Source organism: Lactuca virosa, chromosome 1 (assembly GCF_052849685.1).
Source record: "Lactuca virosa cultivar CGN04683 chromosome 1, Lactuca_virosa_CGN04683_v6, whole genome shotgun sequence".
NCBI classification, from domain to species: domain Eukaryota; kingdom Viridiplantae; phylum Streptophyta; class Magnoliopsida; order Asterales; family Asteraceae; genus Lactuca; species Lactuca virosa.
In genome coordinates, this window is record NC_136426.1 from 205,636,836 (window position 1) to 205,653,140 (window position 16,305).

The 16,305-nt window shown below is 38.9% G+C and overlaps 1 protein-coding gene and 1 pseudogene across 1 annotated transcript; both read left to right on the forward strand.

The window, feature by feature from the left end:
* The first annotated feature begins 226 nt into the window (after positions 1-226).
* On the forward strand, positions 227-1,126 carry LOC145126732 (uncharacterized). The gene is made up of 2 exons (XM_079062041.1): positions 227-610; positions 791-1,126. The coding sequence occupies exons 1-2, from the start codon at positions 227-229 to the stop codon at positions 1,124-1,126; spliced, it is 720 nt and encodes a 239-aa protein (XP_078918167.1).
* Positions 1,127-8,572: 7,446 nt separating this feature from the next.
* Positions 8,573-15,991, forward strand: LOC145126743 (KH domain-containing protein At3g08620-like; annotated as a pseudogene).
* Positions 15,992-16,305: the final 314 nt, after the last annotated feature.

The window sequence follows — 16,305 nt, forward strand, 5'->3', positions numbered from 1 at the left end:
AGAGAAAATAGAATACGGTGAAGTATTCTTGAATGAATAAAGTGTGAAGCCTAAGTTAAGATCAAAGGGAGGAGATTCAAATCAGTCTAAGGTGTGGTACCTTGACACTGTAGCAAGAAATCACTAGACAGCTGATGAGACTAAGTTTCATGATCTAGATCGAAAAATCCAAGGCTTTGTGAAGTTTGGGAACGAATCTAGAGTAAGAATCAAAGGCAAAGGGTCCATGGTTTTCCAGTGTAAAAATGGTGAACAGAGAAAGCTTCTCGAGGTGTATTATATACCCGACTTATGTAGCAATATCATAAGTTTGGGACAATTATCGGAAGGAGTAGATGAGATTAGAATCAAGGAGCCATATTTATGGGTACATGATGCAGCTGGGCGATTACTGATGAAAGTTCAAAAGTCCATGAATCGTCTGTATAAGATCGAGTTGGAGGAAGTAAGACCCACTTGCTTAATTGTTGAGCTTAAAGACCCCACATGGCTCTGGCATGCTCGATTGGGCCATGTTAATTTCACTACATTCAAACTCATGGCTGAAAGAAACTTAGTCGAAGGAATGTCAAAGATTAGGATCCCCTCTCAACGGTGTGAAGGCTATCTGGTAGGGAAAAAAATTCGAAGTCCTTATCCATCTCATACCAAATACAGGTAAAAGAAGAGGCTTAAACTTATTCATGGAGATCTATGTGGACCGGTAACACCTCCCACACCTTCAGGTAACCGGCACTTTATGCTTCTGGTAGATGATTTCAAAAGAGTTATGTGCGTTTATCTACTGAAGACAAAAGACGAAGCCTTTCAAACATTTAAGAACTTCAGGACGAAGGTTGAAGTAGAAATAGGTGAGAAGATGAAGGTTTTCAGAACCGATAGCGGAGGAGAGTTCCTCTCTAACCAATTCACCATGTACTGCAATGAAACAGGGCTTGAACGCCACTACACTTCGCCATATTCGCCACAACAAAACTACATAGTGGAAAGAAGGAATAAAACCGTTTTGGAGATGGTGAGGAGCAATTTAAAAGCCATCACCATTCCAGATGTGTTGTGGGGCGAAGCGGTAAATCATGTGGTGTATGTGTTAAACAGGGTCTGTACAAAAGCTCTAAAGGAATAAACTCCATACGAAATGTGGACTGGTCGAAAGCCAAATGTAAGTCATCTCAAAGTCTTCGGGTGCTTAGCGCACATGATGATTGCCAAGAATCATCTAAAGAAATTGGATGAAATAAGCAAACGTGTTGTTCATCTGGGGTATGAAAAGGGATCAAAGTCCTACAAATTGTTGGACAAGGTGTTTGTAAGTCGAGATGTCGTTTTCGAAGAAGATAAGACTTGGACGTGGGAGAAAACAACGAAGATTAAAACAACACCGGGGATAAGCTTCACTGTCGAAGGTTTTGACTTCAACGATGACTTTTATGATGAAGATGGCGAATTGTTTCCAGTTACGTCGGATCAAGAAAATGGGTCGCCACAGAACAATGATGATTGGGCCGAATTCCCTCAGCCCAATAGTTTGCAATCCGACCCAAGTCCACATTCCACCCCCTCAAATACGCCACCGGGTACACCCAACTCACCCGTTAACTCCAATTCACAAACTCCGGCGACAACCTCTAGTATAGCCTCTAGTTCCATAGGTGGTGGTGCCCCAAAGCGGTTTCGATTACTCACAGACCTCTATCAAAATATAGAAGAAATTCAACTACATATGGAGGAACTCCTGTTGATGCGAAACGACGAAGAACCCTCGTTGTATCAAGAGGTGAGGCAAAATCCAAACTGGGTGGATGCGATGAAGGCCGAGTTGACTTCGATGGAAAAGAACAACACGTGGGATCTCGTCGACCTACCAACTAATTGCAAGCCGATTGGGCTGAAATGGGTGTTTAAGGTCAAACGAGATCCAACTGGAAAAATTGTGAAGTACAAGGCGAGAATTGTGGCAAAAGGATATGTTCAGAAACAGGGGGTCGACTTTGAAGAAGTATTCACACCAGTTGCGAGAATAGAAACGGTACGTGTTATCATTGCCCTTGCAGCCTCATCTGGATGGAATGTACACCACCTCCATTTAAGGCCAGCATTCCTAAACGGGAAATTAGAAGAAGAGGTCTATGTATCTCAACCAGATGGTTTCGAGAAGAAAGGAGAAACGAACAAAGTGTATAAACTGTCAAAGGCATTGTATGGTTTAAAGCAGGCACCCCTGGAATGCCTGCCTTGACAAGTACCTAAAGAGCTTGAATTTCAAAAGGCGTGCACAAGAATATTCAGTGTACACTAGGAGGAAAAAGTGGAATACCCTAATTGTTGGTGTATATGTAGATGATTTGCTGGTTACAGGGAACTTTCAAGATGATGTGAAGAAGTTCACATTGAAGATGAATGAGATGTTTGAAATGAGTGATCTTAGGTTATTGGCTTATTATTTAGGAATAGAAGTAAATCAGCAAGAGAATTGCATTACCGTGAAACAAGAAGCATATGCCAAAAGTCCTCTAGCCAAAACTCAGATGCTAGCCTGCAACCCCACCAAATGCCCCATGGAACACAAGATAAAGTTCTTCAAAGATGAAGAAGGAGAACCTGTCACCCCCACTGAATACAGAAGTATAATGGGTGGACTCATGTATTTAACACATACTCGTCCAGATATCACATTTGCAGTAGGTGTAGTCAGCCGTTTTATGGATAAACCTACTATGAAACACCTTCAGGTAGTAAAGGGAATACTTAGGTACATTAAAGGTACCACGGACTATGGGTTGGTCTACAGAAGGGGACAAGAACAGATCACCATTGAAGGGTATTCAGATAGTGATCATTGAAAAGATGAGAATGATAGAAGGAGCACAGGTGGGATGGCCTTTTATGTGAATGGTAACTTGGTCACGTGGGGCTCACAGAAGCAAAGATGTGTGGATTTATCCTCATGTGAAGCTGAATTTATGGCTGCCACAATGACTGCGTGTCAGGGAATTTGGTTTAGACGGCTTCTTTCAATCATTTCAGGTCAAGCAATACCTCCAATATAGCAATGTTTGTTGATAACAGGTCTGCTTTTGACCTCATGAAAAACCCTGTGTTTCACGGGAGAAGTAAACACATAGACATCAGGTTTCATTTCATCAGGGAATGTGTTGAAAATGTGGAGATAACAGTTACTCATGTCAGTACAAAGGAGCAGCAAGCAGATATGCTCACTAAGCCACTAGCAAGGGTGAAATTTGAAGAGATGAGGAATCTCGTTGGAGTGGTGAAGGTATGAATTTCTGAATTACGGGGGAAAATGTTAAAGTAATTCAAAAATATATCGGTTACTTTAGTTAGCACATGTTTATTTGAGTCTTTATTTGACTTTTATTAGCTTGAATAAATCAAAGCCACGTGAGGTGGTGTGAGCTCCTAGTCTTTAGTATGTAGTTGATTAGTTTCCGTTTTTCATGCATTGTTTAATGTTTAAGTAGTAAGGGAATATGCCCAGTATTGTGCTCTCTCGTTTTATTCAAGAAGTATTAAATAAGAAGAAAAGCATTCTGCCTCATCTGTTTTTGCTCTGCACTCTGTTTCATCCACCTGTAAAAGTGTTTGTATATATTGCTAGATTCCAATAGAAAACCCCCACCAACACAACCCCATTGCTGCTAAAATACTCACTACAAACAAAATGTCATTTAGTGGCATATGTTTTTAATGGCATATATTCAATGTGCCACTATATCATGTTTTTAGTGGCATATTCTATGTGTCACTATAGAAATTAATGGATTTTATGTCGTTATTAGTGGCTTAATATATTAATATATCATGAAAAGTTCTTTTTTATTGTAAGTATTATATAATATGATTATCAAAAAAAAAATAAGAGTAAATTACAAATTTACCCTTTCCTTTATTTTTACACTTTTACACCTTCCCACTCTTAAAATCTATCCCAAGATTCAAACAATCAGTTCAACCGGCTATTCAGCTAACGCCATCGCCCCTGTTCCACCGTCACTATCGTCCTGTTGCATAGGTGTCGTCGCCGCTTGCTTCACCTCTGCCGCCGCATGTATCCACCGTCATTGTTGCATTTTTCCACCGTCGCTAGTCTTGACTTAATTGTTGGGAAAATGGCCTCAATAATCCCTACAAACCTCCCAAGAAGAATAATAGAAAAATAAACCGAACACAAGTATATACGTGGAAAACTCCAAAACCGGAGAAAAACCACGGGCCTCCAGAGAGAAAGATCCACTATATGATAAATTTTTACAATCACATAGACTAATCTCTCAAGCCACCCCCCAAATTACACCCACACTCTCAAAGTTTTAACTAATACTTTCACCACTCTAAAATAAGAGAAAGAAAGAAATAACCAAACACTTATAGTGTATTGTTGGTTGGGGTGCTTTGAAACCAAAGCCTTGGTCCTTATTTATAAGCTTGGAGACCTCCCAAGCTTTCATCCTTCTAGCAATGTGGGATGGGAACTTTTTCTTCATATAGCCAAAAAACCAACAAATCTCCAACTTGGATAAATGAAAGAAAACCGCAACCACATAAAGGAACATCGTTTTCATCTACGATCATAATTCTAAAGGCATAGAATTATCATACTCCACCATAAGAAAGTATCACCACTTAGAATAAACCATCCTAAGAATTTCACCTCGACACATGTTGAAAAAACTGCTGAAAAATTTATGGTGCAACTTCCACTTGGCATACCCGGAAGTTCATCAGCCATCAACATAACTTCACCACACATCTTGAATTTATGCCAATCCAATGCCCATGTGTAGTTCCCCCGCTAACAGAAACACATCCCTTTCCATGGTATCACGGGCATACCATAGGGATGACACAACTCAAAAGAATTCATCGCCGTCAGTAGCGACGGAGATATTGTTAGCTGTATCAGAGCCTTTTGTCGAACTCGCTGCTCCACCTGGACAATTTCTCTTGACATGCCTAGACTCTCCACACTTCCAGCATACCGGGATCTTCTGGGAGTGTTTCTTCTTCTCGTTCCTGCATACCATAACCGTTCCTTCTGACGAAGTATAGTTGCTACTTTCAAGTCGTTTCTCCTCAGACAGGAGTTTAGCAGTAACATCCGCATACTTCAGGGTCTCTTTTCCATACATTAAAATAGGTTTCATATGCTCATAAGAAGATGGTAAAGACAGTACGAGTCTCAAAGCTTTATCCTCATCTTCAGTATCCACTCCAATAGCCTCCAGTTCTCACACGATGTTATTAAGAACACTTAGATGGTCTGAGATTTTTGTGTCTCCACTCATACGAAGAGTATGAAATTGTTCCTTGAGATACAACCGATTTGAGATGCCTTTGCCTTGATACAACTGCTCAAGTTTCTCCCACAAATCTTTTGCCGTTGCGATCTCATGCACATTTTCAAGAACATTCTTTGCTAGACACAAACGAATAGCACTTGCCGCTCTCAAATCTAGATCTTCCCATTCTTCATCATCGACTTTACTGGCTCCAGCTGAATCCTTGCTAGAAACGGGGACAGGTCTCCCCTTCAACGCCTTGTATAACCCAGACTGAATCAACACATCCTTGACTTGAACTTGCTACAAACCAAACTTGATTCTTCCGTCAAATTTTTCTACATCAAACTTCATGGGACTGAATTTTGCCATCATATCTGTATCTCAAAAACAGTATTGTATACTAGAAAAATATGCACCAGACCTATACGCAATACACCCAATAAAGGATTCCCAGATAAGAGTGGAGGGTCACAACGGACACGCTTAAATACCAATCTTTCTTAGACAGAACCTTCTTCGGATATATACGTATTTACAGCCAGCATATAACTCTATCGTACACAAAACGGTTAGTCGAATCCTCGTTTCTGATGTGGAAGATCAGACAAAGCTGCAGCCACATAGCATACTCCGAACCTTCAAAGTACCGAGACAACTCCAATACGATTAATAGGAATTAATTTCTGATGTGGAAGATCAGCCAAAGCTGCAACCACAGAGCATACTCTAATTTCTAAAACCGAGACCTCCTCCGAAACCCGAAGCTCTGATACCACTTGTTGGGAAAATGGCCTCAATAATCCCTACAAACCTCCCAAGAAGAATAATAGAAAAATAAACTGAACACAAGTATATACGTGGAAAACTCGAAAACCGGAGAAAAACCACGGGCCTCCAGAGAGAAAGATCCACTATATGATAAATTGTTACAATCACATAGACTAATCTCTCAAGCCACCCCCCAAATTACACCCACACTCTCAAAGTTTTAACTAATACTTTCACCACTCTAAAATAAGAGAAAGAAAGAAATAACCAAAACACTTATAGTGTATTGTTGGTTGGGGTGCTTTGAAACCAAAGCCTTGGTCCTTATTTATAAGCTTGGAGACCTCCCAAGCTTTCATCCTTCTAGCAATGTGGGATGGGAACTTTTTCTTCATATAGCCAAAAAACCAACATTAATTTGATAACATGGATGATAATTAAGCTCTTCCAGCTCTTATACACTGAGTTGAGTTTTCATCTTCTGCTCCTAGCTTCAAATTCTCCCAACATACACACGTAACACTCGGATCTACGATCTACTGATCCGGTAATTTCTGCCAATTTCACACTCATTATCGCATCTAATTCCAATTTCAACATAATAGTTGTGAAAGGAAGTAGCTACAGCCCTAACGATTTCAATTCAATTCTCACCGGAGGCAAACACAGGTACATTTATATCTGAAGAACTTATGCCATAAATCCTTCCTAACGTATGCATACATTTTCTGCAATTGATTCTTTGTCACAGTGCATACCCTAAATTCAAAGATCTATTTCATATCTGTTGTGATTTAGGTTAGATTCTTTCATATATTTATTTATTTATAGATATAGAATCATAGATGCAGTCATGCAGATCAGGAATCATATTAAATCGATGTTTTTGTTCTAATTGTGATCTGTTTGGGGTCCGATATTTGAATTGAATATATATGATATATCATTGGTCCTTTTCCACGAATTTATATCTTTGATCTTCAAGTGTATTTATGTTTAAGTTTAGCATCTTAGTATTAGCTATTGGTCATACGTGTTATGGTGAATATCATCTTTTTCAATAGCCTGGGAATCAGAGATCGGTCTTTTAGTATTACCAGTTGTTATCATAGGAACACTAGTCGAATGATAATTAGCATATTAAGCATTCATAATTTGGATACATGGGACTCTTTTATGAAGTTTTTGTATACTGATGGTTAAATTGTTTCATAGATAGTACTTTATATCCTTCAAAAACTGGCTATATTTAGACTCAATGTCAAAGACTTGATAGAGGGACGAATATCCTACTGTCCTACTGATAATTTCATGGCCTTTCTGGAAAGGAGATTCCTTCACTGAATGATAGGACGGACTGGAGCTTTCTCATGTATATTATCTCACATGATTTAAGGAGTAGATTTAGTCTTCATCTCCCAACCATCCTTACCCATATGTTGATTTATGTCAAGTGTTAAAGATACGTGATCTATTTTAAATATTAAATTCTCAAGATCCAATCTTTATAAATACCATGAATCATGATAATTGATTATCTCATGAAGAATGGTGAATCTTTTTTTGTATTATGGTATTATAATGCTAGCATGTGGCATGCTCGCTTCAGTCTTTTTGCAGACCCAATCCATTGCCTGTTGGCTTAATTCAGATTCTGGGAAAAAAGAGTCCCAGGGGTATTTTTTGGAATATTTAGTTTTTTAAACGTCTTTTAGTTGTTTTAACTCTTTTAGTATATATAGGGGGTTAAGTAGAAGTAATTGTAATTTAGTTTTTATGCTTTTGTTTCTAATCAAGCTTGGTGAACAAGCGATTTTCGCAAAACCGTTCCTTCCCCTGTTCACTATTTCTGTTTCTGCTATGCTCTTTTTCTGTTCCGTTCTTACCAGAGTGCAACTCTGATTAAACTTTGGTGTACTAGGTTGTATTCACAGGTTACAACTTATATTGCCATGGCAACATGATTTGCTAGAAGACAACCTAAAAGCAGCAAGTCTACCAGGAATGGATAATACTACAAAATTATGTCTCCAACTTAGACATTGAAGTCACTAATGAAGATATAAAGGTAACAAAACTATCAACTATCACAAAATTTGTTTTTATACATTTTCATTAAGTTAACAATTGATTTGGGCCCCACCTAAGAACTGTTTTTTGTGATTGGAGAGCTGAATAGATATGGAATTCATTATGAGAAAAGTAGTCATCTAAATGTAAGTGTAACTAAAGAGTCTCAAATTATTTGATAAAAAAGATATTTTTTTAATTCTTTTTGTTGTTTTATTTAGGGAACAGATGAAGTGATGTTTGCTAGAAGAAACATATATGTTTGCATATATAGTGCCGATGCTTCTTGGATTACAAATATCTTTGTTTACATGATAAATATGGAAATAAGACAGATTTATGTATTTCTATATTCCTGATCACTCCATGTATGTTCTTTATCTTAACAATTTTCCTCTTTTACCTTCAACTTAATAATTTTACTTATTCAACTCTAAAACTTTTTATTTCTCTAATAAATATTTGAAGTTATATATCTTGTGTTATGTCAGAGATTAAGTGGAATGACAATGGATTGGCAAGGAACTCCAGTACGCCCTAGTTCATAACAGTTAAGCGAATCTTGCGGTTGGAAATTCCTGTTGATACTTTCCCAAATGTAAGCTTTCAGGATTAAATAAAGCTTGATTTTTTAGATCAAAATATATATAAATGGGCACTTTGAATGACATGTTTTTCTTTGGATTTTAATTAAACTTTGTTGGCAGACTTTTGGGACCTAAAGGAAATTCACTAAAACCTATAGAGGCTACGATAGGGTGTCGTGTGTATATAAGAGGAAAAGGGTCAATCAAAGATCATGATAATGTTCTTTCATGTGATTATTATACTTTTTTTAATATTTGTTCATAATCTAAAGGAAGAGAAACAAAGGAGAAGATCGGGTTATGAGCATTTAAATGAGCCACTTCACATTTTGATCGAGGCTGATTTACCACCATGTGTTGTGTTGGGGTTGGAAAACTCTTCTATTAAACACGAAAATAGAATTACAATAGGAGGAGCAACTCTCACACTCAACTATTACGAAAAACCAACCCTCTCACTAACACTCTCACTCTAAGTGTTATACTATATGTTTCTCTGTGTTTTTGGGATGTATACAACTGAAGAATGAAGTCTCTATTTATAGTCTTGGCAGCCACCATTGTAGTTGCGTCTGTTAATTGTGTTCATCATAGGGTGGGAAGAAAAACTTGTCCCGTAGGTTTCATTTTGTCAACAATGATGGCTACTGTAGCTTTGGAGGCTTTGGAGGCTGGAACACAACAAATCTCCCCCTCCAGTCTCCATCCAACAATCCTCATCCCAACTATGTCAGCACATAGTCTGTGTTTCTCTTGTGTCACCACCTTTGTCAACATGTCTGCAGGATTGTTATTGGTGTTGATCTTTAACAACTTCAATTCTCGTCCCTTAATTGCTTCTCTAAGCCAGTGATAACGTATATCAATATGTTTTGTACGGGAATGGTACATCGAGTTCTTACTCAGGTCCATAACACTCTGACTATCGCAATAAATGATGTACTCTTCTTGTGGAAAGCCTAATTCTTGAAGAAACCGTTTCATCCATATAAGCTCCTTCCCAGCTTCAACGGCAACAATATACTCGGCTTCTGTTGTTGACAGTGCGACACACTTCTGTAACTTGGATTGCCACGAGATAGCTCCCCCTGCCAAAGTAAAAATGTAACTTGATGTAGATTTCCTACTATCAAGATCTCCTGCCATATCGGCATCTGTATAACCTTCCACGATTGGCTTTGCTCCCCCGTAGCATAAACATAGTTTCGAACTACCCTTCAGGTATCGAAGTATCCATTTGACTGCTTCCCAATGTTGTTTTCCCGGATTAGCTAGATATCTACTCACAACACCGACAGCATGAGCAATATCTGGTCTTGTACACACCATTGCATACATAAGACTTCCTACGGCTGAGGAATAGGGGACTGCCTTTATCTCTTCTTTTTCTTTCTCAGAAGATGGATAATTTTTCTTACTCAACTTGAAGTGGTTAGCCAAGGGCGTACCAACGGGCTTGGCATTTTCCATGTTGAACCTTTTGATCACACGTTCAACATACTCTTCCTGTGATAAGAACAATTTTCTTGATTTTCTATCACGGATAATTTTCATGCCCAATATCTGTTGTGCTTGGCCTAAGTCTTTCATATCAAAGAACTTAGACAAATCCTTCTTCAAGTTGTTGATCATCATTGCATCTTGGCCCACTATCAACATATCAACCACGTAGAGCAAAAGGATGACAAATTTCCCATCTGGAAACTTCTTCAGATAGACACAATGGTCTGCAACAGTTCTCTTGTACTCATGATTCATCATAAATGAATCAAACTTCTTGTACCACTGCCTTGGGGCTTGCTTAAGACCATAAAGGCTCTTACAGACGAAATGCTCTTTCTTTGGGACTTTAAAGCCATCAGGTTGCTCCATGTATATTTCTTCATCCAAATCACCATGGAGAAAGGCTGTTTTCACATCCATCTGCTCAAGTTCAAGATCTAGACTGGCAACTAATCCGAGTACAACTCGGATAGACATCATCTTCACAACTGGCGAAAAAATTTCATCAAAGTCGATTCCTTCTTTTTGTTGGAAACCTTTGACAACGAGTCTCGCCTTATACTTCATAGTATTTCCCTTGCCGTCTTTCTTCAACTTGAAAACCCACTTGTTTTTCAAGGCTTTCTTTCCTTTGGGGAGGTTTACCAACTCATATGTTTGATTCTTCTGCAAAGAATTCATTTCTTCTTCCATGGCCTTCTGCCAATTTGCTTTGTCAATATGAGATTGAGCTTCTTGAAAACTCTCTGGCTCTCCCTCACTAGTAAGAAGGATGTAGTTTGAAGTCGGATATCTTGTTGATGGAGCACGTACTCGTTCGGATCGTCTAACTTGAGTTCCTTCGTTTGCAACTTCTGGCAGTGGATCTGAATTATCCAGGGGTGGAAGCTCCCCCTGCTCAACACCTTCTTGATATGTATCATCGCCTTCTTCATCCACTTCTTCAGCGGAAACATCTTCTTTATTTTCAGATATTATATCTGAAACTTTGGAGTTTTGTTGCTTGTTAACGGGTGCCTTGAAATCATAATACTGGTTTTCATAGAAAACCACATCTCTACTTCGAATAACCTTCTTTAGTTCTGGGTCCCATAGCCTGTACCCGAACTCTTCATCTCCATATCCAATAAAGATGCATGGAGTGGATTTGAGGTCCAACTTCTTCCGCATTTCACTTGATACATGTGCAAACGCCTTGCACCCAAATACTCTCAAGTGAGAATATGATATGTCTTTACCCGTCCATATCTTCTCCGGAACTTCAAAATTCAATGGAGCGGAAGGTGACCTATTTATTAGATAGCAAGATGTCAATACAGCTTCACCCCAGAATGGCTTTGGGAGTTTAGTCATGCTGAGCATGCATCGAACTTTCTCAACAATGGTGCGATTCATCCGTTCTGCTACACCATTGTGTTGTGGGGTTCGTGGGACAGTCTTTTCATGTCTGATACCATGTTCCGTGCAGTATTAAGAGAACTCACGGGAATAGTATTCGCCTCCATTATCTGATCGGAGACATTTTAGCTTCTTACCTGTTTGTCTTTCCACCATTGCATGAAAAGCTTTGAAGCGGTCCAATACTTGGTCCTTCGTTCTCAAACAGTATGCCCATACCTTTCGTGACGCATCGTCAATGAATGTCACAAAATACCGGCTTCCACCAAGAGATTCTACTTCAATGGGTCCACATACGTCGGAGTGGACAAGGCTCAGCAACTCAGAGAGGTTCTTTCTTGTGGAGCTAAAGGAAACTCTGTGTTGTTTCCCGAATAGGCAGTATTTACAAGGATCCAAGGCAACATCTTTTGCCATTGAAATTGACTCCTTCTTTGCAAGAGTCGTCAATCCCTTCTCGCTCATGTGGCCTAGTCTTCTATGCCACAAGTTTGGTGATGTCTCTTCTTTAACAACATTGAGACTTGGTTGAAGCAACTTTGCATGACTTTTATAAAGAGTACCATCAAGTTTTCCCCTTGCAACAACCATAACACCTTTTAACAACTTCCAGGTGCCATTTTTGAATTGATTGTCATATCCTTGGACGTCAAGAGCTCCAACTGAGATAAGATTCATTCTCAGCTCTGGGACATGCCGAACATCTTTCAACACCAATGTACATCCAACATTGGTCTTTAAATGCACATCACCAATACCAGCAACGCTTGAGAAACTGGTCTTTCCCATCTTCACGGTACCATGGTCTCCGGGTTTATAAGTACTGAATAAATCCCGGTTTGGAGTCGAATGATATGATGCAGCGCTATCAATCACCCACTCATCATCATGAGTTTCAACATGTAGGCATGCTTCCTTCTCGTATGTAACAAGGGCAACGTCTTGTGTTATGGTGACCATGGTTTCACCATTCTCCCTGCTTGGATTCTGGCTTGTCTCGGGCTGCTCTCGTAAGAACCTTCGGCAATCACTCCTTTTGTGGCCATAATAATTACAATGATTGCAATAGCCTTCGAACCATGTATTTGAAGATTTACCTCGCTCTCGCGATTTCCCTCGATCTCGTGATTTCCCACGATCTTGGGATCTTCCTCTACTTTGACCATGTCTACCTCTGCCTCTGCCTCGACCTCAGCCTCCAGTTCTGCCTCCGCCTCTTTCTTTGTTTTCTGACACGAGAGCAAAAGACTGGTCTGTACCAGCTTCTTTCCTTCTGGCTTCCTCGTTCATTAGGGCATCTGTGACCATCTCCATTGTTACTTTACCACCGGGGGCAGAATTGCTGAGAGTCACAACAAGCGTCTCCCAATTATCTGGTAGAGAACTCAAGAGCAATATGGCTTGTTCCTCGTCTTTGAGAACCCAATCAGCAGCACCGAGCTGGTTTAAGAGATCCTGGAACTGACTCGTATGCTCGGTTATGGACGTACCACTTTGTAACTTGTGGTTTACAAGGCGCCTCATCAGCAAGGTCTTGTTGCGTGCCGTCTTTGCCTGATACATATTCTCGAGCTTCTCCCAAAGTTTGTACGCGTCTGTCTCTTGAGAGACATGATGAAAAACACTGTGGTCGATCCACTGTCGAATTTGTGCCACCGTTTTCCTGTTTATTCTCATCCAAACTTCGTCTGTCTTCGTGTTGGGTTTGACGCCTTGCTTTTCTATAGGCTCTGCTAAATCTTTCAGATTAAGCAAATCTTCCATCCTTGGCTTCCACATGTTGTAATTTGTGGGCGTAAGTCGAACCATCGTAATCGTACTTCTAGATTCCATTGAAAATAATTGCAAATTTATTTTACAAATATTTCAAGGAAAAATTAGATAAAACCGAGCTCTCGGTTGGATTCAGAAGCGTCAAAAATGGTGGGGTAGAATTTTTCGGGCTCAAAATATACTTTCTTGAAAAGTTATGTGCTAATTTGTAACTTTTCAGAACTATAGGGGCTAAACTGTAATTTTCGGAACTTACAGGGGCTAATCTGAAATATTTCTGCCAACCAGGGACTTTTCTGAAACTTTTCAGAACTCCAGGGACCAAAACAGATGTTTTCAGAAGAACAGGGACCGAACTGCAGTTTTTCAGAAACAGAGGGACCTTTCTGCAATTTTCTGGAACTTCAGGGGCTAACCTGCAACTTCCTGAAATTCTGGTCAATGATGACCTCACTGATGACGTCACTCCTTCTTCCCCGGTAGTCTTCTCCGGCCACCTGGTTTTTCCGGCGACTTTTCTGGCGAGATTTGACCAACTTTGACCAACGATTTGAGGGCCTTTTGGTTTTCAAAAAATTACGAAAAATATATTTTCGGAATCCTTGAAACAAGCCCTTTCCAACGATGTACTCAAAAACGGATTTTGAGACAAAAAAAGTTTGACGAAAAAACAGAGAAATTCGTAAAGAATTCCCTGGACACCGAACCAAGCTCTGATACCAGTTGTTGGGGTTGGAAAACTCTTCTATTAAACACGAAAATAGAATTACAATACGAGGAGCAACTCTCACACTCAACTATTACGAAAAACCAACCCTCTCACTAACACTCTCACTCTAAGTGTTATACTATCTGTTTCTCTGTGTTTTTGGGATGTATACAACTAAAGAATGAAGTCTCTATTTATAGTCTTGGCAGCCACCATTGTAGTTGCGTCTGTTAATTGTGTTCATCATAGGGTGGGAAGAAAAACTTGTCCCGTAGGTTTCATTTTGTCAACAATGATGGCTACTGTAGCTTTGGAGGCTTTGGAGGCTGGAACACAACATGTTGTTGATTTAAGGCTGAGGAAAGCTCAGGAAGTTATTTAGGAGTTGCTAAAACCCACGGTATCTTTCTTACTAATAATAAATTCTCTCTTTCTTTTCATTATTTCAAGTCAAACTTGTTTTTCTACAGTTTTGACACACTTTCTTTCTACATCGATGTATTTATTGATGTTCATGTCATTTTTTGAAACTGAAAGTAGGTTTTTGAGCTCAAAATTAACACATATGGATCATTTCTTCTACTTTGACTTTTAAAGTTAAATGGGCTATGTTTCAACTTCAAAATGAATATTTTATCATGTTACCTTTTCTTCTATTGCAACAATCTTGATTAAATTCATCTATATATACACTCTTTAAAAGTTAAAGATGTCACTAAAATATTGGATTTGAAAAACAGTTGACTTTATCTAAAAAGTCAAACGTTTTCCTGTTTGCAGGATGAATCAACAGACTATATCAAAAGACAACAATTAAGAGAGCTAGACATGTTGAATTTGAATTGCAAATAACATAGTACTAGACCAAGTGGAAGTATGTCACCATTCAATGCAAGTGGGCATGGAAAGAACAGACAAAGAGTCACAAATATTAAAAGTTAGCATGAAGTTGGAGAAGAAATTCAGGTAAAAAAGTTTCAAATTCTTTTTGCTTACTCTTGTTAGTTTTATTTTTTTAATTTTTTTTTTAATATTTACTTTGTTCCATATTTAAACTTATTTGACATTTATTTAAACATTGTATCTAAAGAATAAAATACCAGTGATGAAAATCAATGTAATTTTTGTTATTTTCCACACACGTATAATGTAATTAGCTTTTTTATTTTATATTATACTAAAAAAATATGTCGCGATAAGTAGTATGCATTAAAAAAATCGGAGAAGTACTTACGAACACAAAATATGTGCCACACAATATTTTTCTTATATTGTGGCAAACAAAAAGTGCCACTGAAAGTAACATAAATTCTAGAATAACATGGGTAATTAACGGCACAAAATTTTTGCCACAAAATACTTTCGTTTGTTATGGCAAATAAAAAAGTGCCACTAAAAACCTAAAAAACTACAGCGACAAAACAAAAAAGTGTCACTAAAGAGCTTTAGTGGGAGCGTTTCTAGTGGCATTTTTTATTTATGTCCCTGATTCTTCAAGAGACCTTTAGTGACACTTATTTTTGTATTTAGTGGCACTTTTTGTGTGCCACTAAATGACGTTTTTTTTGTAGTGACTGCTTGTGAAGTTTCTCAGCCCCTTCTACCTTCGAAATCGCCGGAAAAAGCAAGAAAAACCGGCAGCAAGAGGCTGCCGGCCACCACCCACCATCACCGAAGTCATCACCACCACCGGCTGTTGTGCTGCTGGGTTACCACTAAAAACCATGCCCACACCTTCCTCCCTCGCCCTCTCGTCGAATACCACCAGAAAACAAAGTAAAACCGGCAGCCTCTTCCTTCATCTACACAGCACCACCATCGCTGCCATCTGGTGCCACCGCTTTCTGCCACCTCCAGCCATCCATTTCGGTGGTGGGTAATCTCCAAACACCCTCCATAATGCTCCTTCATCGCTCAAACAATCGATTAGAGGCCATCACGATTTTTTTTTAATGTCACGAAGACGATGAAGAACAGGAGGGTTCCCTCCTGTTTGAACGACTGAACCAAAACTTCCATTAGATTTAAATAGTTTTGGTCCCTTAACTTCGAAATTGCCCAGCATTAGCCCTTCATTCTCAAAAATTGTTTCAAATCTAATTTTAAACAATGAAAGTTTAACCAAAATGTTCAAAGTTTAACCTAGTTTGGAAAAACCTTTTCAATTAAAACCAATGTTTTAATGTAAATCTAT

What these genes read in the sequence shown, in the direction of transcription:
- LOC145126732 (XM_079062041.1), top strand. Translation starts at nt 227, where the DNA reads ATGGTTTTCCAGTGTAAAAATGGTGAACAGAGAAAGCTTCTCGAGGTG. An exon ending in AACGGTGTGAAGGCTATCTG is followed by an intron (nt 611 to 790) that starts GTAGGGAAAAAA and finishes TATCTACTGAAG; the next exon opens with ACAAAAGACGAAGCCTTTCA.